This window comes from Molossus molossus, unplaced genomic scaffold (assembly GCF_014108415.1).
Source record: "Molossus molossus isolate mMolMol1 unplaced genomic scaffold, mMolMol1.p scaffold_m16_p_10, whole genome shotgun sequence".
Taxonomy (NCBI): domain Eukaryota; kingdom Metazoa; phylum Chordata; class Mammalia; order Chiroptera; family Molossidae; genus Molossus; species Molossus molossus.
The window spans coordinates 84,284,681-84,311,907 of NW_023425345.1; the positions used below are offsets into that span (position 1 = coordinate 84,284,681).

General features: G+C 35.3%; 1 protein-coding gene across 12 annotated transcripts in view; it reads left to right on the forward strand.

The window, feature by feature from the left end:
* Nucleotides 1–18,394, forward strand: part of TMTC3 (transmembrane O-mannosyltransferase targeting cadherins 3) — a 58,013-nt gene extending 39,619 nt beyond the window's left edge. For 10 of the 12 annotated variants that reach the window (XM_036251591.1, XM_036251595.1, XM_036251592.1 and 7 more), the window contains 6 exons: nt 1,376–1,496; nt 3,780–3,891; nt 10,177–10,280; nt 11,496–11,665; nt 15,161–15,387; nt 17,012–17,975. In XM_036251591.1, the coding sequence (XP_036107484.1) occupies nt 1,376–1,496; nt 3,780–3,891; nt 10,177–10,280; nt 11,496–11,665; nt 15,161–15,387; nt 17,012–17,826 (1,549 nt within the window). In that variant the 3' untranslated portion in view covers nt 17,827–17,975. Of the gene's footprint in view, nt 1–1,375; nt 1,497–3,779; nt 3,892–10,176; nt 10,281–11,495; nt 11,666–15,160; nt 15,388–17,011 lie in introns of all 12 variants that reach the window. The other 2 variants (XM_036251597.1, XM_036251599.1) reach the window with 2 other exon arrangements.
* Nucleotides 18,395–27,227: the final 8,833 nt, after the last annotated feature.

The window sequence follows — 27,227 nt, forward strand, 5'->3', positions numbered from 1 at the left end:
TTACTGTCTTCATCATAACCACCATGTCCTCATTGCCTTAAACTAACAGTTAAGAAACAAGAGTCAAACGGTATATATACAAGAAATGGTCACTGCCTTCTTTCTCATGTCCAGCCACCATTCAGCACACAGAATTCGGACTTCTCTATGTCATCTAGTAACACAGATAAACTGCCTCCTGGCAGCTAAGTTCAGTCAGTGCTTTTATTGAAAATTTATTTCTTAGGCATCTGTAAAAAGTCTCTCTCAACATCTGTTTATTTCTGCTCTTTCTCTCTGATTTCTCCTTCCTCTACCTGCTCTTTAAATATTTATTATTTCTCAGGGGTTTACTCACAGCCACTTTTCTCACACTGCATGTTCTCTGTGGATCTCATCTAGTGTACAATTTTCACTTCTATCTACCAAACCCTCTCTCTTACTAGCTTTGACCCATACATCTTATTATAATCAGTACCGATATTTTACTGTGCCTGCCATGTGTCAGATGCCCTGATAGATTTAGATTTGTTTGTTTTTTTTTTTCATTTAATCTTGACACTCCTTAACTCTATTTTGTACATTTTAAAATTGAAGATCATACAAGTTACCTGAATTATGCAAGATCACACAGCTAGTAAATAGCGGAGTCTTGATTCTGATGTACATCTGACTATATCCTTTGTCCATGTTCTTTCTGATCCATGTACTCTTATTCTGGTTAAGTGTATCTATCAAATTGAAAGAAATTGAACTCTGTTACCAGAGCAGAAACACAGACCTAGAGACATTAGTACTAAATGAGATCATAGGGATTATTGAAGTATAATGATCTTTTTATAGATGATGAATTGAGTCATTACCCTGAAGTATATAAGTAATTTGCATTCTATAAAAAGTCAAGTTTATTATGACTTTTAATAAACAATTCTAACTTTAAAATGTAAAATTCCAAGAATGTCATGATAATCTGTGGTATATGATTGTAAGGAGAAATCTTTTAAATTCAGCCAGTGATAAGATTCACCATTTTTAAACACAAGTAAGAATATTCAAGTTGTAGGTAATTATACAAAGGACTCTAAATATAAAAAGTCATAATTAAAAGGCTGATTTTATCAACTTTTTGTTATTAAATCTAAACAAAGCTTTGGAAGTAGAGGTAAAAATTAGAATAGTTAATGTAATCAAAGATTGAAGCGAAAGGTAGTATTCAGATATTTAAGTTTTTGGTGTTGGTCTCTTTGAAGTAGGATGATTATTAGAACAATCCTTATTCTTTAGAGTTAATTCAGACATGACATTGGGGATATTTAATATATTTCTTCTGTTCTAAAAGATAAAATGCTTTTGGTGATATAAACCATGTTTTATTCTTTTGTTTTTTCTTAAACAGTATATTTAAAAAGTTATCCTGGATTTGTCTTTCTTTGGTGGTATTCACTCATGCTTTAAAAACACTCCACAGAAATTGGGATTGGGAGTCTGAATATACGTTGTTTATGTCAGCCTTGAAGGTAAAGTATTATCCAGAATGACAGGAAAGTATGTCACAATTACGTTTTTTGGGGGTTTTTTTAGATAAAGTGTCGGGGAGGGAAGGGAAAAGAGAGAAATATCAATGTGAGAGAGATGCATTGATTGGTTGTCTCCTGCACGCACCCCAGTCGGGGCTAGGATCGAACCCACAACCAAGGTACATGGACCTTGACTGGAAATTGAACCCGCGACTCCTTGGTTCGCAGGCCGGCGCTCTAACTGCTGAGTTAAACCGGCCAGGTCATCATCAATTACTTTTTATAGCCATGTCTAAGATGCTTTAACTTTGCTTTTAATTAGACATTTAACTATCAATATTAAGTACTTGACCAAAAAAATTAATGAAATGTTTGTTCTTTGTGTAATATATATACATTAACCAGTGCTTTGAATAGTGCTTAACCTGTATGTCTACAACACACATGAATAATTTCCTAAATGCTATACAGTCATTAGAAACTCAAATGATAAAATGTTTAAATAAGAATACTGTATTGCATTGGTTCTTAAGGTACACATTTTTTAGCCTTTTAACAACTCTGAAATTAGATCTTACAGTGAAGGACATCTTAACATTAATTAGTGACCTTTTTTTTCTTAATAGTACAGAAAACAATGGTGAGTCTTAATAATTGATGGCATGTTAGATTCAATGAAAAAAAAAATACATGGCAAAAAATGGCAACCTACTGTGTGGAAGATAACCAGCCATTGGTTACAGTATTACAGGAAGGATAGGAACTGGCAGAAAGGATTGATACAGGATTCCTGCTTCTCTGGAATGGACAATATAAATGGGAGTGAGGTCTTTTTAAATATCATAAGATTTGTCCGGCCGGTGTGGCTCAGTAGATTGAGGGTTGTCCCAGGGACTGAGAGGTCCTGGTTCATTCCCAGTCAGGGCACATACCTGAGTTGCTGGCTCGATCCCCAGTATGGGGCTTGGAGGAGGCAGCTGATCAATGATTCTCACATCGATGTCTCTATCCCTTCCTCTCTAAAAAAAATCAATAAAAACATATTTAAAATAAATCATGTGACTTGTTTTCTATAAAAGTTACAAGCAAAGATTTTTTTTCAGGTGCTGCCTTACCAATGCCACTCTTCAAATCTCTAAGTTCTTAACTTCCTTTTGGCTATTTCAATACTCTCCATTGTCTAATTTTATTGGCTCACTGCCTCATTTCAGTAATCTGTATGACCTCTTGATTTGACATCTATTTAAGAGCAGATGACTGTCTTCCTGTACCATTCACTAACTCCACTGTCTCCCTTAGCTCAGAAATCTGCAAACAGATGAGACCTCATTACCATTATTATTAGTTCACCCTTCTTCTAGATTACTAGTGGAGCCCTGTAATATTTAGGACTTTTTCTTGTCCTTGCTCCCAGGACAATGCTCCAAACCACAGGCCCATCTGTGACCTGTCAAAGCACAATTTAGAGTTCTAATCTCAGGCTTCCTGTTAACATAATAGACTACATAATAGCTTTATGTTTAGCCTAAAAATAAGTAATTAATGCAATGTTTAAACGTATTCTCATATTCAAATACCTTTTCTCCCAAAAGAATGCAAGTAATAGAGCAGAGTTTTCAAACAGCACTATGCTTTGATCAAATAAAATTTTTAATAAAGTTCTAATATATAAAATAGATGAAATGAGACTGCTGTGGTTTTAGTATGTTGATGTGGAAAGGAGGGAGAGGGTGCATTTGGTGAAGTGTTCATTTGGCTTCTTCCTCATCCCCAGAGATGGGTCCCTGGAACCCGATCCCAGTGGTGTACCAAATAGATCTGTGTTCATTGCAATCACTTTTTTTTTTCCTGGAAGTAAATCCAAATGATGTTTTTTCCTGTTTCATTGAGATACAGTTGGTACAAACTTTTTATTATTTTAAGTTCTATATAACATACTGATTTGGTATACTTAGGTATTATGAGATAATTACCACAAGTTTAGTTAACATCTGTCACCTTACATATTTATAGATTTTTTTCTTGTGATGAAAACCTTTAAGACCTCTCTCATCAGTTTTCAAATATACAATACAGCATTGTTAACTATAGTCACCATGCTGCACATTACATCCCCAGAACTTACTTACCTTGTAACTGGAAGTATGTACCTACTGACCTCCTTCACCTATTTGTGGACATCTCCACAGAATACTCCATTCCCAATAGTATATCAAATAAATATCTTTGTTAATTGGAGTCATATTTTTTAAATTGTAACTAATTTCTGTCTGTATATTTAAGGTAAATAAAAATAATGCCAAATTATGGAATAATGTGGGCCATGCTCTGGAAAATGAAAAGAACTTTGAGAGAGCTTTGAAATACTTCCTACAAGCTACCCATGTTCAGCCAGGTATGCGTTATTAATTAATAAAACTATTTGAATACTTTCTTTTTAAAGGCTTGATTACATTTGAGGACAATATAGTAGAGTTTATGTTCAAGTTTTATGTCCAGTGATTTTAATACTACCAGTGTTTAATGCTGGCTTATTTTGAATTTGATTAATTGTTAGAAATACTTATATAAGATATTTAAGGAATTTTGTTACTAAATTTATCGGAATTACATTGGTTAATAAAGTTATATAGGTTTCAAGTGTACATTACTATAATATTATCTGTATGTTGCAGTGTGTGTTTACCACCCAAAGTCAGATCTTCTTCTATCACCATGTATTGACACCTTTTACCCTTTACCACCTCCCCCCTTCCCTCTGGCAACCACTATACTGTTGTCTGTGTCTAGGAGTGTTTGTTGGTTTGTCTGTCTTGCTCATTTGTTGCTTGCAGATTTTCAGGGGCTTTTTGTTTTTGTTTTTTACACACTCATTGGTCAGTAACCCAACCCCAAGAAAAGTATAGCTTGTTGCTCTGTTATATATCTCACATATGAATGAATTCTTATGGCTCTTGATTTTTTCTCTCTGACTTATTTTGCCTATTAGCACAGTATTCTCAAGATCCATTTATGTTGTCACAAATGGCAGTAATTTGTCTTATGACTGAGTGGTTTTCCACTGTATATATATGTATGTACTACATCTTCTTTATCCAATCATCTATTGAAGGACACTTTGGCTATTTCGTGTCTTGGCCACCGTGAACATTGCTGCAATGACCATAGGGGTACATATATCTTTACACATACATGTTTTCAAATTTTTCAGGAAGACACCCAAAAGAGGGGTTGTTGGGTCATTTGGTAGTTCTAGTCTTAATTTTTTTGAGGAACCTACACATTTTTTTTCACAGTTGCTATACCAGTTTACATTCCCACCAGCAGTGAATGTGAAAGTTCCTTTTTCTCCACACCCTCTCCAACATAGATGTAGAAGGAAAGTATCTCAACATAATAAAGGCCATATATGACAGATCCTCCACTGATATCATACTCAGTGGTGAGAAACAAAAGCTTATCCTGTAAGGTCAGGAACAAGACTAGAAAAATTCATTCTTAACCCTGTTACTCAGCATTGTACTAGAAGTCCAGGCAGGGTAATCAGGTAAGAGAAAGAAATAAAAGGTATCCAAATGGCAATGAAGAAATGAAATTGTCACTTTTTCCAGACAACATGGTTCTTTATTTTTATTCTTTTAGTCCTCACCCGAGGATATTTTTCCATTTATCTTCAGACAGAGTGGGAGGGAGGGAGGGATGGGGAGAGAGAGAGAGAGAGAGAGAGAGAGAGAGAGAGAGAGAGAAATACCGATGTGAGAGAGACACATTAGTTGGTTGCCTTCTGCACGACCCCAACCAGGACTGGGGATCAAACCTTAAGTGAGGACTTGATTCCATTGTAGAACCGATGGCTAACCTTTGGTAACAGGAAAGAAAACAGAGTGTAAGGACATGGACAGGTAAATAGATGAAATGCAGGAAGTTTCTGGAAGTTGCCCTTTGCTTCTGTTTTCTCAGTGAAGTGGGAGACAATATAATCAGTACATTGTGAGGAAGGGACGGGAAGTATTAGAGATTTAAAAATAGGAGAGGCTGTGAAGCAGTTTCCTAGGTTAGTACTTCACAAACTGAATGTGCCTGAGAATCACTTGGAGAGCTTGTGTGTGGTGCTTGTTCTGATACATAAAGGTTTAGAGTAGAACTGGAAGCTCTATTAGGTTTACAGGTGATGCTTAGCTTGTGGACCACACTTTGAGAAACAAAAATCTAGAGAAATGGATAGCCTAGGGAAATGTGGTATAGTTGCCAAGCAGCTGTAACACCCTACTTGAGTTAGGAATACTGAAATTAAAATTAAACCAGTGGATGTGATGATCTACTTGTCTCCTACTGCTTTGCAGCTGCAGTGGTAGGGCATGGAGAATTCAGATAAATGGGATTAGGATTTTGCCATATGTATTACTAAACAAAAAATGGATAAGGGGATGATTATATTAATGGCACAAGAATCTAAGATCGTTAAGGAGGGATGTTAAGACAAAGGGAGGTAATGGAGGAGAAGTGATAAGTTTATAGACCTGAAAAATTGTTGGTGTCTGAGTAGAGTCTAGCCAGAGTATGAATGTTTTTTAGTAGGAATGCTGTTGAAGTGTGCAGAACTGTATTTCAGGATCTATACCAAACGTGGCCTCCACACACCAAATGCCATCATTACTTTCCATTCAGAATGATGACTAAAAAGTACTTCCACTCACACACTTCCCATATGTCCTTGGGGGCGTAAGGTGTGGCGGGCACTGCCCCCTATTTTTCTATTAGATTTGACTGTGGCCAGTGAAGTAACTATTTAAAGGAAGATGGAGGTGAAAATCATTGGAAGAAAAGACATCAAGGCCACATGGTAGAAGATGTTATCTGTAAATTTTGATATCAGTAAGAATTTTGGCAACAATAATGTTGGAGAGAATGACAAGGAGCCAGGAGCTGTGACCCAAAGATTGGTGACTGCACAGGAGATACAGTAAATAGAGTTTAGTGACCTGAAATTTAGAGATGACTGATTGTAAGAAGGAGAAGCAATGGTCGGGTGGTAGGGATCAAGGAGGACACGTATCCTTCCTCCAGGCCCAGTGTTGTACAGGACAGGACACAGCACCTACCCTTCCTCCAGGCCCAGTGTTGTACAGGACAGGACACAGCACCTACCCTTCCTCCAGGCCCACTGCTGTACAGGACAGGACACAGCACCTACCCTTCCTCCAGGCCCAGTGTTGTACAGGACAGGACACAGCACCTACCCTTCCTCCAGGCCCACTGCTGTACAGGACAGGACACAGCACCTACCCTTCCTCCAGGCCCACTCTTGTACAGGACAGGACACAGCACCTACCCTTCCTCCAGGCCCACTCTTGTATAGGACAGGACACAGCACCTACCCTTCCTCCAGGCCCACTGCTGTACAGGACAGGACACAGCACCTACCCTTCCTCCAGGCCCACTGTTGTACAGGACAGGACACAGCACCTACCCTTCCTCCAGGCCCACTGTTGTACAGGACAGGACACAGCACCTACCCTTCCTCCAGGCCCACTGCTGTACAGGACAGGACACAGCACCTACCCTTCCTCCAGGCCCACTGTTGTACAGGACAGAACACAGGCACTGCTTGCAAGAGCCATAATGTTCACCCTCTCCCCAAGGCAAAGCCAAATTTCAGTTAGAGAATGGTGAAGAGAAATTTATAGAACTATCACTGATAGTCTAGTTATCCAATTGCGTGCCCCCTGGCTCCTTACAGAGTTTGATTTTGCTCATCCGGCTAGTTGAGGGTCGAGCCATGCACCAAGAGGTCACTGGTTCGATTCCCGGTCAGAGCACATGCCCAGGTTGTGGGCCCAATCCTCAGTAGGGGGCATGCAGGAGGTGGCCAGTCGATGTTCTCTCTCATCCATGTTTCTATCTCCCTCCCTCTTCCTTCCTCTCTCTCTAAAATAAATAAAGAAAAAAAAAATGGAGTTTGATTTTTCTCAAAACATGGGGTATAGATCTTGTGTGTCCTCACCTTTTTGCTTCTTTGAACCTAGAATTCCTTGCTTCTCCCATCTTTCCCATCCACCAATCCACCTTGTACCATATCCTACCCATCTTTTACAACCCATATTACATGGCTTCTTTTCTAAAAAAAAATTTTACTGTATTTTTAGTTATTTTCAAGCAAATATTGCTTGTCTTTAAATTTTTTTACACTGCTATGTCTTTCCTATGATATTTGTAATTTTCTATTTAGTACTGTATTATATTTATTTATTAAAAGTATTTGTTTATTTAAACTGAGGAGCTCCCCAGGAGCAGCATGAACATCTTGTTCATTTTCATGCCCCCTGTATATAGCACAGTCCAGGTCCCTAACCATGTAGTCTTAATTTATTACTTTGTAAAGTCTTTTAGATTTCATCTACGAGTTTTCTGAGAAGCAGAGTTATATTTGATGTCAGAGACCAAGGACTTTGAGACTTAGAAGATGTTATTTAAGCCCCTTCAACCTTATCTTTCTCATGTCTAAGTTGGGATAGTAATTGCATTGTTGCAAAGAGTACATTAAATGGTGTAGGTGGGTGTATATGTGCATGTTAATTTTATTTAGTGAATATGTATCACAGAATGTTGCCATATACGGGCACACAGTTTTAAGATAATTTTTCCTTTCGTTGTCAATTACTTTTTGCTGTTTTTGACATACTTGCTGAACCTGTCTTCTTTAGTATGACTTCCCTACCATACTCTCAAAATTGCTGTTTCTAAAAACTGTGGACTAAGAAAACAGTTTATTACAATTTATTATGAGGAAGTACATAGACATAGAAACGTTGAATTTGGAATTAAGAGGCTTATCAGATTATTCTTTGTTTTCTGGCTATGTTCTTTATAGATTTGACAAATGAAATGACACACGGGGAGGAGAGTCGGGTTCTTTCTTTCTCTGGTAGATATACAGATGTAGATTTGTAAGTGTGGAGATAAGAGGAATGGTCAAGGCTAGATACAGAGTTTGGAATTACAAGCATAAAGATGCTATTTAAAACCCTGGAGCAGCATAACACCACATAGAAGAGGAATCCATAACATTGTAAAGTTAACTTCAAAAAAAAAAAAATCAGCCTAAAGGCTTTTGTTGCTTAGCTAGAGTGAGAATGTAAACTATACCATAGTGTCTGACCATGAAATATGTATATCATGTTAAATGAACAACTGATTGCATTTTGTTTGTTTGTTTTGTTGGTTGCAGTAGTTTAAGAAAATCCCAGTTCACAAAGATAAAATTTTTGCAATTGGAATTATAGTTTCCATAAACACCTTTCAAGACAAGTATACATCAAAGTTGACTTTTAAACTTTTTAAAAACATTTTTGCATATTCTATTCCTGAAGATTCTATCTGATAGAGCTGGGTGGGGCGAAGGTATCAATTTTTTAAAAGCAGTCAGGATTGGGAATGGCTGGCCTAAGTATAATTTTTTTTGGCTTCACCCCACCCCCCACCCCCGAGACCCCATGAAAATCAGCAGTACATCTTAAAACAGAAATCAACTTTCTTCTCCCAATCTTGTCCCCTAGTTCCCCAATCAAACCTGTACTGCATCTGACTGACCATTCTGGCATTCTGGTGCAGTGCACACAATTGCCAGCCTGAAACATTGTAGCAAGATCTTAGGACTGTTACTCTCCTCCTAGGGGAATGCCTAAGATATATATGCTTGGCCCCCATGTGTCCTGGGAGTTGCAGGCAGAGACCTGTTCCACAATTGCAAAATCATCGGTGTCACAGGCAAGTAGTAATCATAATTTGAAACCTTGTCATGTCTGTTAGAGATTCATGTTGGCTAAAATTTGTCTGATTGAAGATCTTCTGCCTTCTTTCTGTCTTTATTCCAGACCATTGAAGTATTTACTGGGAAATATATCATAAACTCTCATATCTTCCTTATTCTATTTGCACATTTTTCTGCTCCAGAATAAATTTGCTGAGGATTCGATTTTTTATATCAGAAAATGAGACAAATTTTTGACATTCTGATATTAACACAACCTTTTAAAAAGTTTTAAATAAATTATAGAGCAATTTATCATCATTTAAGAGAGACGGGCTGCTACATATTAAGTATTATTATATAATCCTAACATTCCAATATACTTGTATTCCAACCACATTCACAAAAATCTTAGAAGATAAACTCACAAAGTTTTTACCTATCTCTGCCCCTGTCCCACTATGGGTGCGTATTTGTTAGTTATGACACTTGAAATGATTCTAGGGGTTATGGTGATCCTTTTTACTTTCAGAGTTGAGCCATATTTTGAGTAAATTCCAAGCTTGTGAGCTTAGGAAATGGAAGCAAGCCTAGTATTGTATATTAAAATACAGTGAAGAAAAATGATGTAAATTTCTTTGTTGCCTCTGTTTCTTTCCTCTCATGTCTTAATTCAGCAAAGGGTCCATTCAAATAGATTTTTCATGTTATATGTGCACTGTCTGTCTTTACAGTACTTTATTTAATGATTTGCTAGTGTAGCATTGATTATAAATTATAACAAGTTGTGTTAGAAGAATTTTAAGGGGGAATGCCTCCTTTTTGCATTTTTTGCTCAGTGTTTTTGTTGCTAGAGACATGTCCTCTTAGTAGTTTACATTGAACTCTGTGTACTATATTTGCCAACAAATAATTTCTTTAAAATTTTAGATGATATTGGTGCCCACATGAATGTAGGAAGAACTTATAAAAATTTAAATAGAACCAAAGAAGCTGAAGAATCTTACATGATGGCTAAGTCACTGATGCCTCAAGTAAGTTGTCAAAATTTATTCCTGTCGTGTCACATCTACTAAATATCCATATTGAATAAGATTATCTATATGGAAAATCCTTACCTTTTCTTCAATTCATTGATATAAAAGTAAGATGACCAGTGAACCATCTATTTAGTATAAGTTTTATAAAGGATTACATTTACTTTTTTAGTGCAATTAAAAACATTGTGTAGTGTGTAAAAATTAAATTCATAAAGTTAAGAATTTTTTATATTCTGGATTATATCAGTGAGTTTAATTACTTTAAATGAAGAGAATTGTGTTTATGTACAGTAAGCACTAAATTTGGCGTTATTCCTACCAAAAAATAAATGAATAAAACAAAATGGATACATCTCTGTGTCTGTCAGTTATAATGACAAGTACAAGATTCACTTGCTATCACATTATAGCTTCAAAGTTGCAAAATCTGATCCTGCCCTTGACTAGCTATGCATCATGGAAAAAGTTTACCCTGGGCTACAGTTTTCTCAGTTGTATTATATATATTAATAATAATAATAGTAGTAACATTTAAATGATTGCATAGTTTGATAAATGTTTTAAAAACAGAGTTAACCACATGATATCTTAAGAATTTATTCCTAAGAATCTAAAGTTAAATTGTGTTCAGTATAGATTTTTATCAGATACAATTTATTCTGTTCATTGAAATTTGTACCATATATATTATATATAATGACCTTTACTTAACCTGAATAACCAATTAATAAGATACTTTTATTTCCTAACTCCACCAGACAAGTAAGGTGTCAGTATAACTATGACATAGCCACCGTTTTGTCACAACCAGAACATATTTTGCTGACTACGTGAAGGTTGACATGGTTTAACAAATACACTAGACAGAGAAAGGAGTTCTGAGTTCTATTTCTGGTCTGACATAAATGAGACCTTAACCTGTAAAAGTTCTGATTTATATGACTTCATAAAATGATACATATAAATTAAAAGCTAACCATATTCTTTTGAGCTGGAATGAATGAAAAAAATACATCCTTTAGTGCAAGAAAATACTATTTTGTTTACATGTTGTGACTATAGATGCTTTCACATTTTAATATTGAAGCAGTAAAACTAATAACATCTTTTTATATTCTGTGTATATTTTAAATAAGCTATTAGGCCTGCTTTTGACTTTTATTTGGTAATGAAATATCAAATTATGAAAATGCCTTTTCTTTTGAACAGATTATTCCTGGTAAAAAATATGCAGCCAGAATTGCCCCTAACCACCTAAATGTTTATATTAATCTGGCCAACCTGATCCGAGCTAATGAGTCCCGACTGGAAGAAGCAGATCAGCTGTATCGACAAGCGATAAGCATGAGACCTGACTTCAAGCAGGCTTACATTAGCAGGTATTGTAGTTCACTTTAAGCTATTGTTTATCTGCATGTTACATTTTGAATATTTTGATTGTTAGCTTTTTTCCCTTCCATAATCTTAGTTGCAGCCAACAACATAGAAACACATAGCCCATTTTAGACTAACAAATTGATTTGATTTGATTTGAAATTGACAAAGGAGTCCATAACTTATAAAAGCAAACGTTAGGTTTTACATGAAACAAAGGTTAAAAGAAAGAAGATCCTTAGTTTCATTTGCTTATTATCACCAAATTCATTTTATTTAAAACACCTGAAAGTTAAATTTTATTAGTTCTTCTAATGTCCAACCCTCAGGAGCTTTCTTAAGTAAATACCAAGAATTAACTGGTTATTAATGTCTCTACCACAAAGAAACTTTTTAGTTGTCAGTAAAAATAAGTTTTTGGTATCTCATGTTTAACTTGATATATTTTCCCATGTAAGTATTGTTTGCAGTATACTGGAGGAAAATGGTGTGTTAAATTTTCTTTTGTAGCCGAACCCAGAAATCTAATCATAATTTATGACATAGTTTTTATGGGGAAAATGTATTCAGAATTTAATGTTTTTGATCTTGTCATTAGTTGCAGTTCAGCCTTACCTAGTACTTTTGAAATTCCCTAGGTTTAATGGGGTTGCATCTGTAAATAAAACCAGTGTTAACACATAAAGAATTACTCAACAGCCTTTATGTAAAAAGATAACATTTTAGACAAACACTCTTTCTATAAGTTCCCTAATCAAGAAAATTAATAGTTGTTCATGTGATTTCATTCCTGTGCTGATACTTTAAGAAAGAATAGTGTAATAAAAGTACTCTCGCATCATTACTTAAATTGATTTTCATTTATGTACTTAATCAAAATGATAATTTAAACTCTGTAACAGGAAATTGAACCATATTAGAAAGATATGTAAAACAGTTTTCAAATTGTAATGCTCAGTTCCAGGAGTGTTTCTGAAAGGTGTCTGCAGGTGGCACTGGTGCCCTTCCAGAGCAGCTTTTTTAAATCCTTTATTACAGTTTTCAATGAATGGTCATTTTATAAGAGTACATTGGCCCAGGCCAGTGTGGCCCAGTTGTTTGGAGCACCGTACTGTACACCAAAAGGTGGCAGATTCGATTCGATTCCAGGTCAGGGCACATATACAGGCTGTGGGTTCAGTCCCTGGTCGGGGTGCCTGTAGGAGGCAGCCAGTTGTTGTTTTCTGTCTCCCTCTCTCCTTCCCTCTCTCACTTCTCCTCTCTAATCTCTAAATGTTCAATAGAATAAAATTAAAATGTTTAAAGAATACATTGAAGATAAAATTACTATAAGAAGAGTTAAATGTTTTCTGATGTTCTACACTTTTTGTATAGTGAGACTTCTTATATAGATTAGAATACTGGAATTTCCCCTCACTATTTTTATTTATTTTTCTTAAAATGCTATCACCTGGTCTCCTGACAAATAGATCTCCCACTCTGGTTGCTGTCATTTTCTGAAGTAGTCTAATGTGTCTCCTTTCAAGATATACTCAAAAAAAATTTTTTTTTCTGTGAATACCTCCCCACATCTTATTCTCTAAAGTCAGGCATGCTTTTTTTCTTCTTGAATAATATTTGAAAATATATCAAGCCAAATATGCCAAACTAATGAGTTCAGGTTTGAGAACAATTTCAGATATTATTATTATTAAACTTACCGGGGTAACATTGGTTCATAACATTATATAATTATTTTAGGTATACAAGATCATAATTTGACATCTGTATACTCTATTGTGTGGTACCTACCCGACGTTAGGTTCCTTCCATCACCATATATTTGAACCCCTTCACCCACCTCACCCACCCCCGCCCCCCCATCCTCTTTATTCTCTGGTAACCACCATTCTGTTGTTTGTATCTGTGTTTTGTTAGTTTGTCACTTTTTGTTTTAATTCCGCATGAGTGAAATCATACATTTTTTTCCCCGTGTGACTTATTTAGCATAATACTTTCAAGCTTCATCTATGTTGTCACAAATGCAGTATTTTGGGTTTTTTTTGTTTTTTTTTATGGATGAGTAATATATACACTTAGGTTGTTTCCACGTGTTGGCTATTGTAAATAATGCTGCAATGCACATTGGGGTGTGGATATCTTTATGATAAGTGTTTTCATATTTTTTTAATCCTCACCCAAAGGCATTTTTTCATTTATTGTTCAGATAGAGTGGGAGGGAGAGAGAGGTAGAGAGAGAGAGAAACATCGATGTGAAAGGGACACATCGAGTGGTTGCCACCCTCATGACCCTACCAGGGCCGGGGACAAACTGCAACCGAGGTACATGCCCTTAGCGGGAACTGAATCCCGGTCTCCCTGGACTGCAGGCCGACATTCTAACTGCTGAGCCAAACTGGCCAAGGCCATATTTTTGGGGTAAATAATAAGAAGAGGAATTCAGGATCATACGATAATTTTATTCTTAATTTTTTGAGAAACTTCCATTCTGTTTTCTATAGTTGCTGCACTAGTTTACATTCCCACAAACAGTGTATGAGAGTTCCCTTTTCTTCACACCTCTTTTTCATAGTGGCCGTTCTAACAGGTGTGAGGTGGTACCTCACTGGACTTTTGATCTGCCTTTCTCTAATAGCTAGTGATGTTGGCCATCTGTGTAGCTTGCTGGGAAAAGTGTTAATTTACGTTTTCTGCCCATTTATCAATCATTGTTTTTTGATTTTCAGTTGTGTGAGTTCTTTATATATTTTGGATATTAGCCCATTTTGGAGATATTGTTTGCAAATATCTTCTCCCATTCAGTTGGTTGCTTTTTTGTTGTTGTTGATGTGATGTTTTGTTTTGTTTTTCTTTTGCTTTGCAGAAGCTTTTTAGTTTGATGTAGTTCCATTTCTTTATTTTTATTTTTACTTCCCTTGAGTTTAGGGTAAAGTTCACAAAAACTCCTCTGACACCAAGGTTCATAAGTTTAGCACCTATGTTTTCTTCTATGTATTTTATTGTTTCAGGGTTCATTCAAGGCTTTAATTAATCTTGAGTCAGATTTTGTCTGTGGTATAAAGTAGTAGTCTGGTTTCATTCTTTTCATGTGGCTCTTCTTTTCTCAGCACCGTTTACTGAAGAGCCTTTCCTTTCTCCACTGTGTATTCATGGCTCCTTCATTCAGAATGAGTTACCGTGTGTGTGCTTTATTTCCGGGCTCTCAGTTCTGTTTCAGTGGCGTATGTGTTTGTTTTTCTGCCAGTACCATACTGTTTTTGATTACAGTAACTTCATAGTATAGTTTTAAGTCAGAGAATGTGATACCTCTGGTTTTGGTTTTTGTTTTTTCCTCAGTATTACTTTGGCCAAATGGTTACTTTGAAAAAAACTTAAGAACCACAGTTAAAAGGGAAAAGAAAGCTGTGAATATGTGGAAAAAACTTAAAATTTGTGAAAAATAGTATAACAAACTGACATGGTAATGTTGCAAGTAAAGCTTGTGCTTGGTTTTTCCACAGAGGAGAATTGCTTTTAAAAATGAATAAACCTTTGAAAGCAAAAGAAGCATATCTTAAAGCACTAGAATTGGACAGAAATAATGCAGATCTTTGGTACAACTTGGCGATTGTGCATATTGAACTTAAAGAACCAAATGAAGCTCTAAAAAACTTTAACCGTGCTTTAGAACTAAATCCAAAGCATAAGCTAGCATTATTTAATTCCGCTATATTAATGCAAGAATCAGGTATGTATTCTCAAAATATTTCTATATTTAAACACATTGTAATTTGAAATATAATAAAGCCTTAACTTAAACTATATTACCTATAGCAAACATTTTATGAATGGATAGTTTATATCAAAACTATATAGATGATTTATAAGTAGAATATTTAACATACTTAAAGTAAACTTCTCAAGTAATATTCAGTAACATATAAGACATACTAATTGTTAGTTCTTCTGGTATATATTAAGACTGAGTTTTCAGGCAGTCTGTCAAGCAGTGCCTTATTAATTTATTCTGTCATTTCATGCATGAAAATATAATCTCATATAGATATATTGTCCAAATAATCTGAACTTGTAAAATACTTTACATAATTATTTCTAGGAAGCCAAGAGAATTATATGTTTAAAAAAAAAATTCTGTCTTTTGATTTATAAGACCAAATACTTTTGGTATTATTTTATATCCAGTTTTACTGTTTTCTGAGGTATTACTGTAATTTTCTATAATTTCTATGATTTAGCAAAACTAAATTATTGATTATAATAAATCAGCATTTTTTATATATAGGGATTTTGGTACTATTCGGAAGACAGTGTATATGATTTTATAATCTTTTATGTTTGGGAAATCTCTATATTTGTGTTTTTTAGTTCCTTTTTAAAACTTTTGCGAAAATATGAACAGATCATAAAATCAATTATTTTAGAGTGAGAAGACCTTCGAGTTTACTTTAGCCAATCTTCTTTTTTGGTAGATTAGAGAATGAGGACCAAATAGATATAACTATCCCAATTTTATATGGCCAGTGTAATTAGTCCAAGATAGAAACTTAAGCCTACTGATTTATTTTCAAGTTTTCTTTATTCATCATATTGTCAAATAAAGAATAGAGGAGGTCTTTAGCTCAGTACTCAATAAGTGTAAATTTAAAGAAGAGCTAGTACTGTTGTAAAGTTAGCTAATCTTAGTGTCATGACAGGGCCCTTTATCCAACAACCCAAGGTATGCCTTAAGCTTTCTAGTTGGAGAACTTGATTTTTTTTTTTATTTATTTGAAATAAAGTTATCTCAATAAATATTTGTTTACTAAATCCTAATTAATATTTATAAACTTTATATTTAATGGTATATTTTTACCTTTGAAACATCCTAAGGTATTTGAAGTAATACACAAAAATCTTAGTAAGACAGAAACATTTTGTTTATCCAATAGTAGTTAATGTCTTCTAAGCATTTTTACATATATCTCATGTAATTCTAAGAAAATTCATAACCCAGAAAAGTTAAATAACTTGTTCAATGTATAAAGTCACAGTGCTAGCAGAATTAAGATTGAATACATGTCTGTTGGCAAATCTTAGGCCTCTTCCTTTTAATTCTTTGTTCTTCCTCTGTTATTCCCTGTTAGCTTCTAACCTATAAGGAAATATTTTGCTATCATTTCAGTATTTCAAACACATTGTCTTTCCTATGAAGACTTTAAGGTTTCAACGCTTTCTGCTTTTTGATTTAGGTATAGCAATTAGTTGTTTTGATGCTCTCTTTTTGTAATCTAGGTAAAATATGAAAGTGGCTTTTTTCTTCCGACTTATTTGCTAACAGTATAATTTTTTTCTTTAAAAAACATGATTTATAGGTGAGGTTAAACTCAGACCTGAAGCTAGAAAACGACTTCTAAGTTACATAAACGAAGAGCCACAAGACGCGAATGGTTACTTCAACCTGGGAATGCTCGCCATGGATGACAAAAAGGACACGGAAGCAGAGATGTGGATGAAGAAAGCCATAAAATTACAAGCCGACTTCAGAAGTGCTTTATTTAATTTGGCTCTGCTGTATTCTCAGACTGCAAAGGAATTAATGGCTTTGCCAGTTTTAGAGGAGTTACTTAGATACTATCCTGATCATATCAAGGGTCTCATTTTAAAGGGAGACATTCTGATGAATCAAAAGAAAGATATACTTGGAGCCAAAAAATGTTTTGAAAAGATTCTGGAGATGGATCCAAGCAATGTGCAAGGAAAGCACAATCTTTGTGTTGTTTATTTTGAAGAGAAAGACTTACTAAAAGCTGAAAGATGCCTGGTCGAAACATTGGCGTTAGCACCACACGAAGAATATATCCAGCGCCATTTGAATATAGTCAGGGATAAAATTTCCTCATCTAGTTTAATAGAACAACCAATATTCCCAATTAGTAAGACTTCAGGTGTACACGGAGACAAAATTCCAGCAGGGAATGTAAGAGAAATAAGAAGTGAATCCAGACCCACACAGATAATAAAAACAAGTGATAATAAAAGTCAGTCTAAACCCAGCAAACCATTAGGAAAAAATACAGACACAGAGACCCCTCACAAAACAACAAAAGAAATCAAAGAAATTGAGAAGAAAAGAGTTGCTGCTTTAAAAAGACTGGAAGAGATTGAACGTATTTTAAATGGTGAATAGCATTACTCTATTATGTGGCGGTGGTTTCAAAGAACTTTGAATCCATATCATTTGGTTACTTATGACAATAGCAAGATTTGTAACAGTCTATCATGAGCTGCCTCTACATAGGATCAAAATGAGATTTTTATTAAAGACCTGTCTTACCCCAGGGTATGTATTATATAAGATATGGTATAGTTTTCTGAGTTTTGGTGAATATAACAGAAATGTTAAATTATAGGTGGCTAATTTGTATCTTATTATAGAAGGAAAATTCTTCTATCAGAATAATACTCTTGACTACTCTCAAAGATAGTCTGAGGCCTGAATGATAATCCCTTGGGGGTAAATCCAAGATTTACTGTTTCAGTCTGTGAATTCCCATTTATTAGCTAACTTCCTTTTTCCTTTACCTATTGAAATCTTGCTATGGAGTGAAAACACCTTTTGAATGCTTTCTCTTTTCTTTAGTGACCTTCTGTTTAACTAAGGGACTTTGCTATAAAAAAAATATTGGCTTTGCCCTGGCCGGTTTGGTTCAGTAGTTAGAGCATCAGCACGAGGATCAAAGAGTCGCGGGTTCGATTCCCAGCCCTGATTGGGGTTGTGTGGGAGGCAACCAATCGATGTGTCTCTCTCACATTGATGATTCTCTCCTTCCCTCCCTCCTTCCCACTGTATCTGAAAATCAATGGAAAAATATCCTCGTGTGAGGATTAAAAAAAAGAAAATACTGACTTTATTTGTGTTCTGTTGTTGATTTTTAGAAGGAATGCCAGATGAAACATTTAAAAATAAGTCATATGACATCTGAGCTTAAGAATGTATTTTTATAATTGTGTGCTTCTCCTTCACTCTAAAATGCAGTTTTTAATGAGGTAAACTTTTAAATATATATATATATATATATATATATATATATATATATATATATAACAAATTTCTAATGGTGCTCACATATACTGTATTTTTATTTTTTTAACATACTGAGAATTTCACAGCATGAACCACACAATCATGATTACCTTTGACTTACACTCCCCAAACTGTTCATGTTTCTTAGTGTCATAGTCATATTAAGAAGTCTCAAAAACTGTAACTTTATTTAAACTTCTGAGTTAAAACATAGTTTCTCCATCTTAGTGTTATCTCTCTAGTATTATTTGAATTTTAATTTTGTTTCCAGAAACCTCAATTATCCTTCAATTTCTTAAGCAACTAAATTTAATTCTGTTTAACTGAAGGTAAACAATGTGACATTTCTTTTTAAACACTAAGTTCTTAATATCTTGTATGGTGTATATTTTTATTAAATATTTATTTTGACTACTGAGCTTTGATAAAAATTTTAAAGTGGTTTTAATTCTATTAAGTATGGAAAACAAATTACTCTTGCATTTTCTTGTGTGTGTATGTATTATGGTTTAACCAAAATTCCACCATTTTTGGCCTGCTGTCCAATTATAAAAGATAATTAGCCTAAAATTGGTCTGTTGGTTTTAGCATATTTGAATCTGAAAACTGTTAGGCTAAAGAGTAGATACAAATCAAATTTATTAATTTAAGTCTGATATTTTTCTTGACTTAAATACATTTCAAATGAATTTCATAATACCTAATAAAGTTGGTGTTGATTTAAAATGTTAAAGCTAGCATCCTGGGATAGTAGCAAATTCTAATTATGAAGTATTTCACAAACTATATTTTGGTTTCTTTTGAGATAACTAATTTATAATTATGTATGTTTCAAAAGCCATATCCCTGTAACTTTTTAAAAGAAGAGTTTTATAAATAGGTCCCAAGAAATGTGGTCCACACTAAGGACCGTGGTCCTAGGTTCCCTGAGGCTGTGTCACAGATGACGTTGCAGGCGATTGAAAGCCAGTCCTGACGCTGAGGCAGTTCATGCCGGATGCTGGAGTCCGTTCATCACTGAAGCAACACCTGGTTTCAGTTCTTAGGTTGTGACTTTGTGACTCCAGGCATACAGAGGAGAATACCTCAAACATTACAACTCGAAAAATGGAATCTGTGTTATTTGAATTTTGATTTTGTTTCCACAAGACCTCAGTGGTCTTTCCACGTTATCTTGAGGAAAAGTTTCTGAGTGTCATCTCTTTGGTTATAGTTGCAGGTGAGTATAGTTCAGAAAAGTGGAAGGAAATCTTTCATGACAGAAGACCATAGTAAAAGCTTTGAGTAATATTTTTGTAAAGTTATAAAACTATTCAAAGATAAATAATATATTAATGTTATCCAGTGATTTTTGTAGAACAAAAATTTTCTCCTTATTAATACTTAGAACAGTGCTTACCATGTAGGAAGATCTCCTATATTTGAATTTTAAATAATTCATTTAAATAAAACCCAACCTGAAATTAGTAATTTTTCCAAATCAATGTTTTGCAACCGTCACTTATATTAGAATCATCTAGAGGGTTCTTAATATGGGCCCACCCCACAGCAGTTAGATCCGAATTTTTTTTAGGGTTGGAGCTATTACATTTTTTTAAAAGTTTTCCAGGTGATTCTAATTTGTGGTCAGAGTTAATGGCCACTTCTTTAAATTAATATTCAAAAATTCTATTATCTCTCCTGTATTAACTTTTAAAGTAAGTAATATAACCCAATTAAGTTTTGCTGTTTTAAGTTCCATTAAGAAATATACTCATCTGATAACCTACAGTAAGTCCTCACATCACATCATCAGTAGATTCTTGGAAACTGCTACTTTCAGTGAAATGATGTTTTATGAAACCAGTTTCACCACAGGCTAATTGATATAAACGAGTTACTGTTCTACTGTCGTGCGAGAGCAACCAGCTGATGTATCTCACTTATACCGATGTTTCTTTCTCTGTCTCCCTCACATTCTACCTGAAGATAAAAATAAGGTATTTTTAAAAGGATTAATAAGGAAATTAGTTTCCAGCCCATTTATTCCAGTCAAGGTTAAGGGAGGATGGAGCTGCCTCCTAGCAGCTCGGGGCACGAGGCAGGCACCCATCCTGGCCCAAACCCTCCTACACTGCACCACACTCAGACCGGGCATTGTGGACACCACCTCACGTGCACAACTTTGGGATGTGGGCGGAAACTGAGTATCTGGAGAAAACCCACGCAGACAGGGGGAGAATGTGTCAATTCCACACACACTGGTCCCAGCTGGGAATCGATTTTTTTTCCCTCATCAATGTTATAACGTCAAAAAGGATGTTGAACAAAATGTTTCTCAAGGACTTGCTGTATTTATTCCACCTTAAGTTCCAACAAACTTACTTATAAGTACGATGATTATTTCTTCTCTTTAAGCTCATAATACAAATTTATTCAAGCTGTTCAGGTGAGAAAAAGATGATTTTTCCCCTCCTTTGTAATCGCCTTTTGGGGAAAATGGAGGGTCAGGGATATTTTACTTCAGTTGACTAACCTGTGGTTCAGAGTTGTGAGCAGATGTGAGTTTGGAAAAGAAAACTTACAATAGGTTTATGTGCTGGTGCAGGATGTAGTTTCAGTTGTACTGTTTTAGGAAAGAATCTACTGCCCTGGAGTTCTGGGAAAGCTTGGACAGGCCGCGGGGGGCAGCTTGTTGCTCCTTCGCGGCTGCTTGGGAGGACCAGGTTTTCATACGCTGCTCCTGTGTGTGGTTCCTTAAGAACATGCAGAGTTGGCAACTTTATCCTACAGTTATTTCAGTAAGTAAATCTGTGAGGTTGATGACTTGGAGGACAAACTTGTTTGCAGTTTTGTTTACTTTTATGTAAATATTTGATATGTGAATTACACAATTTTAATAAAACTGTGGCTTGCATTTAATTTGAACTTTCAACTTCACGTTATAGAATGCTTCTTTAAAGATACTTTAATGAAAAATATTATGAAAATATATAGATTTGTATGTCAATTTATATTTCAGAAATCCATATATTTGTCATATTTATTTTTTTAAAAACCTAATTGCATGACTAAATGGTATTTAAAATGAACCCCTCCAAAATCTGGTACTTTTGTCCAAATTTTTATCTAGTAGAAACTGTCAGCCATCCATGTTAAGAGTTCATAAGAAAGTAATTTAAAATTGTATGCATTTTATATTACTGTGGTGTCTGGGTGTACCGTATTTCTAAATATTCAGTATTAAATTGATACGTTCTAAAACCTTAACCTGAACTGCCTTTTAGTGTTGAACTGAAAAAGACACTGGTGTATCGAGATTTCTGCGCCCACAAAGAAAGACGAGCTGGCAGGTGGTTTTACCAGCAGTCATCTAAGAAAGGCATGTGTTAGATTAGTTCCAACAGTGATACATTTTTAGCCCTGAGTGACAGAAACGAAATTAAGAAAATGAGACAGTAACTCAAATGTGGAATATACACATACACAGAAATCAGTATAGAGAAATAATTAGGAGTTTAAGCTATGGATCTGCCTGGATCTAAATCCTGGTACCACCCTTACTAGTATAACTTAAGGGAAGTTGTTTAACCTGTATGTTTCTCATCTGCAAGTTGGGGGAAATACTTTTCTTTAAAGTTACTAAGACAGAAGTAGATATAGACGGTAATAAACTAGCGGGTATTTTTGTAATTAGTGCATGCTAAGCCATGCACACTGTAAATAGCCTTTACCAAACAAAATATATTTGACGAGGACTGCAGTTAACATCACTTAGTGAATTGGGATTTTAAAAAGCCATGGTTTATTGGATGTGACTGGCTTAATTGTGTTTATGTGGTGCCAAGAAGGAAACTGCAGCTGTAACCAGTGATGACCTATCCATCCAGTGCTCGCTCTCATTGTGTTTGATTGTGATTTGATGGTATTGTAATGTCAGATTAAGAAAGCTAGAGAAACTAAATGGTTTTAGTTTTGCTGAAGACTGGTCTTACTAATGGACAGCTTTCCTAAGAAGCAATTATCAGGTGTTGTTATCTGTTTCAGGAATGTGACAATGTTTACATGTCAAATTTTTTAAATTCTGTGCCATTGATTTGTTTAAATTCAGTAGAAGGAAATATTTGTTATGCACTTATATTAAATATATTAGCGTATTTAAATTGCTTAGGCTAGTTCATAACACACAGTAGTAAATAATAGATGTTAGTTACTCATGTAATCACAAGGCTTAGATCCGCATTTGATGCCTGGCATTCGATTTGTATGTGCCTTAGCAGAGATAATGGCGCTGATGGCCATCATAACAAGCAAATTATTAGGAATCTAATGTAAATGCCTATTCTTTAGCCGTCTAAGCCAACGAGTACATGCTACATAGGCAGCCTAAAATAAAATATATTTATTAAATATTAAATTTATTTAAATTATGTAAATGCACAAATAACTCAAACCAAGACACCTTAAAATTGTACTATCTTGTTCTTTTGCTCTTGACTGCCATCAAAGAGGTAGCATTAAAAAAATATTAGTGCCCAGAAGTCTCTGAAGACTTGATCTCAGGCACATTCAGCTTCTTTGGAACCCAGTTCTGTGACTATGTCAATGGATATAGCAAAGTCCATTAAGTAGCATTTATCTTCTATAAAAGCCTGGTACCTTCATGTTTCTGCCTTGAACAAAATATCCTTCACCAAACCACTGTAGTTTGCCCCTTTTAAAGCCTTTCATGGTTAAAACTCACTCTTACTCCTTCCTTCTACAATGGCTTTAGTTTCTGATCATAGGAAATATCAGAAAGTAATTAATTCATACTAAAGTATCATTTTTTAAAATTTTTTATTTTTTTTTTGTTACAGATATTTCATCTTTTTTACCCCATTGGCACCCACCTCCCCACCCCATCCCCACCCCACCCCCACCCCATCCCCGGCTTAGTTGTCCATGTCCATTGGTTATGCATACATGCATATAAGTTCTGTGGTTTATCTCTTCCCACCCCCCCACCCCCTCTTCTGAGGGATGTCAGTCTGTGCCCTACTTCCATGTTTCTGGGTCTACCGTATTCCTCAGACTGTTATGTTCATTATATTCCGTATATAAGTGAGATCATGTGGTATTTGTCTTTTTCTGCTTGGCTTATTTCACTTAGGATAATATTTTCCAGGTCCCTCCATGTCGTCTCAAAGGATAAGAGATCTTTCTTTCTTACAGCTGCATAGTACTCCATTGTGTATATGTACCACAGCTTTTTTATCCATTCGTCTACTGATGGACACTTGGGCTGTTTCCAGATCTTAGCTATTGTAAATAGTGCTGCTATGAACATGGGGGTACATATATTCTTTCTGATTGGTGTTTCAGGCTTCTTAGGGTATATTTCTAGAAGTGGGATCACTGGGTCAAATGGAAGTTCAATTTTTAATTTTTTGAGGTAACACCATATTGTTTTCCATAGTGGCTGCACCAGTCTGCATTCCCACCAGCAGTGTATTAGAGTCCCCTTTTCTCCACACCTTTGCCAACACTTGTTGTTTGATGATTTGTTGATGGCGGCCATTCTGACAGGTGTGAGGTAATACCTCATTGATGTTTTAATTTGTATCTCTCTGATGATTAGTGATGTTGAGCATTTCTTCATATGTCTCTTGGCCATTTGTATGTCCTGTTTGGAGAGGTGTCTATTCAGTTCCTCTGCCCATTTTTTAATTGGGTTCTTTGTCTTCTTTTTGTGGAGTTGTAGGAGCACTTTATATATATTGGAAATTAACCCCTTATCTGATACATCACTGGCAATGATGTTCTCCCATACAGTGGGTTGCCTTTCCATTTTGATGATTATTTCTTTTGCTGTGCAGAAGCTTTTTAGTTTGATGTAGTCCCATGTGTTCATTTTTTCCTTTGTTTCTGTTGCCTTAGGTGATGTATCAGTGAAAATTCTGCTCCGTATGATGTCCAAAATTTTGTTGCCTACATTTTCTTCTAGAATTTTTATGGATTCATGGGTCACATTTAAGTCTTTTATCCATTTTGAGTTTATTTTTGTGTATGGTATAAGTTGATGGTCTAGTTTCATTTTTTTGCATGTAGCTGTCCAATTTTCCCAACACCATTTACTAAAGAGGCTGTCTTTACTCCACTGTATGCTCTTGCCACCTATGTCAAATATTAATTGAGCATATTGCTTTGGGTCCATTTCTGGGTTTTCAGTTCTGTTCCACTGGTCTATATGCCTGTTCTTGTGCCAATACCAGGCTGTTTCGGTTACAGTCACTTTGTAGTATAACCTGATATCTGGTATTGTGTTCCCACCTACTTTGTCCTTTTTTTTCAAGATTGCTGTGGCTATTCGGGGTCTTTTTTGGTTCCATATGAACTTTTGAAGTATTTGTTCTAGTTCTATGAAATATGTCGTTGGTATTTTTATGGGGATTGCATTGAATCTATAGATTGCTTTGGGTAGTATGGACATTTTAATGATGTTAATTCTTCCAATCCATGAACAGGGTATGTGCTTCCACTTTTTTATATCTTCCTCTATTTCTTTTTTCAATGACCTGTAGTTTTCTGCAAATAGGTCCTTTACTTTTTTGGTTAAGTTTATTCCTAGGTATCTTAATTTTTTTGGCGCGATGGTAAATGGGATTGTTTTTTCAGTTTCTCTTTCTGTGAGTTCATCATTGATGTACAAGAATGCCGTCGATTTCTTGACGTTAACTTTGTATCCTGCTACTTTGCCAAATTCATTTATTAAGTCTAGTAGACTTTTGATGGAGTCTTTAGGGTTTTCTATGTATAATATCATGTCATCTGCAAATAATGACAGTTTCACTTCCTCCTTTCCAATTTGGATCCCTTTTATTTTTTCTTCATGTCTGATTGCTGTGGCTAAGACTTCCAGTACAATGTTAAATAAGAGTGGCGAAAGTGGACACCCCTGTCTTGTTCCTGTTCTTAATGGAAATGTTTTTAGTTTATGTCCATTGAGTATGATGTTGGCTGTAGGTCTTTCATATATGGCCTTTATTATGTCGAGATATGATCCCTCTATTCCCACATTGCTGAGCGTTTTTATCAGAAATGGATGCTGGATTTTGTCGAAGGCTTTTTCAGCATCTATTGATATGATCATGTGGTTTTTATTCTTCATCTTATTTATGCGGTGTATCACATTTATTGATTTGCGAATATTGTACCAGCCTTGCATCCCTGGAATGAATCCCACTTGGTCATGGTGAATAATATTTTTGATGTATTTCTGGATCCGATGTGCTAATATTTTGTTCAGGATTTTGGCGTCTATGTTCATCAGGGATATTGGCCTGTAGTTTTCTTTCTTCGTAGTGTCTTTTTCTGGTTTTGGAATTAGAATTATGCTGGCCTCATAGAACGTGTTTGGAAGTCTTCCTTCTTCTTGAATTTTTTGAAATAGTTTGAGGAGAATGGGTGTTAGTTCTTTTTTGAATGTTCGGTAAAACTCCCCCGTGAAGCCATCTGGGCCTGGGCTTTTGTTTGCTGGGAGAGTCTTGATTACCTCTTCAATTTCCTTAGTTGTTATTGGTCTGTTCAAGTTTTCTATCTCTTCCGGGAATAGTTTTGGGAGACTGTGTGTTTCTAGAAATTTGTCCATTTCGCTTAGATTGTCGAATATGTTGCCATATAGTTGTTCACAGTAGTTGTTAACAATCTTTTGTATTTCCGTGGTGTTGGTTGTTACTTCTCCTCTTTCATTTCTGATTTTGTGTATTTGGGTTCTCTCTCTTTGTTTCTTGGTGAGTCTAGCTAAGGGTCCATCAATCTTGTTTATCTTTTCGAAAAACCAGCTCTTTGTTTCATTGATCCTTTGAATTGTTTTTTTGGTCTCTATGTCATTTATTTCTGCTCTGATCTTTACTATTTCCTTCCTTCTACTTGCTCTGGGGTTTTCTTTTTGTTTGCTTTCTAATTGTTTAAGTTGTGAGGTTAGACAGTCAATTAGAGATTTTTCTTGTTTTTTAGGTAGGCCTGTAGTTCTATGAACTTCCTTCTCAGAACTGCTTTCACTGCATCCCATTGATTTTGTGTTGTTGTGTGTTCATTTTCATTGGTTTCCAGGAAGCTTTTAATTTCTTCCTTGATCTCCTTGGTGACCCATTCATTGTTTAATAACATGCTATTTAGCCTCCATGTGTTGAAATGTCTTTGCATGTCCTTGTTGCAATTGATTTCTAGTTTCATGCCATTGTGATCTGAGAAGATGCTTGATGATTTCAATCTTCTTGAACTTGTCGAGATTTAGTTTGTGTCCTGTTATGTGGTCTGTCTTTGAGAATGTCCCATGTACACTTGAGAAGAATGTGTATTCTGTAGTTTTGGGGTGTAATTCTCTGTAGATATCTATTAAATCCATTTGGTCTAGTGCTTCATTTAGAGTCTCTGTTTCCTTGCTAATTTTTTGCCTAGAGGATCTATCCAGTGCTGTCAACGGGGTGTTGAAGTCCCCTGCTATGATTGTATTGTTGTCGATTTCTCCTTGGAAGTCCTCC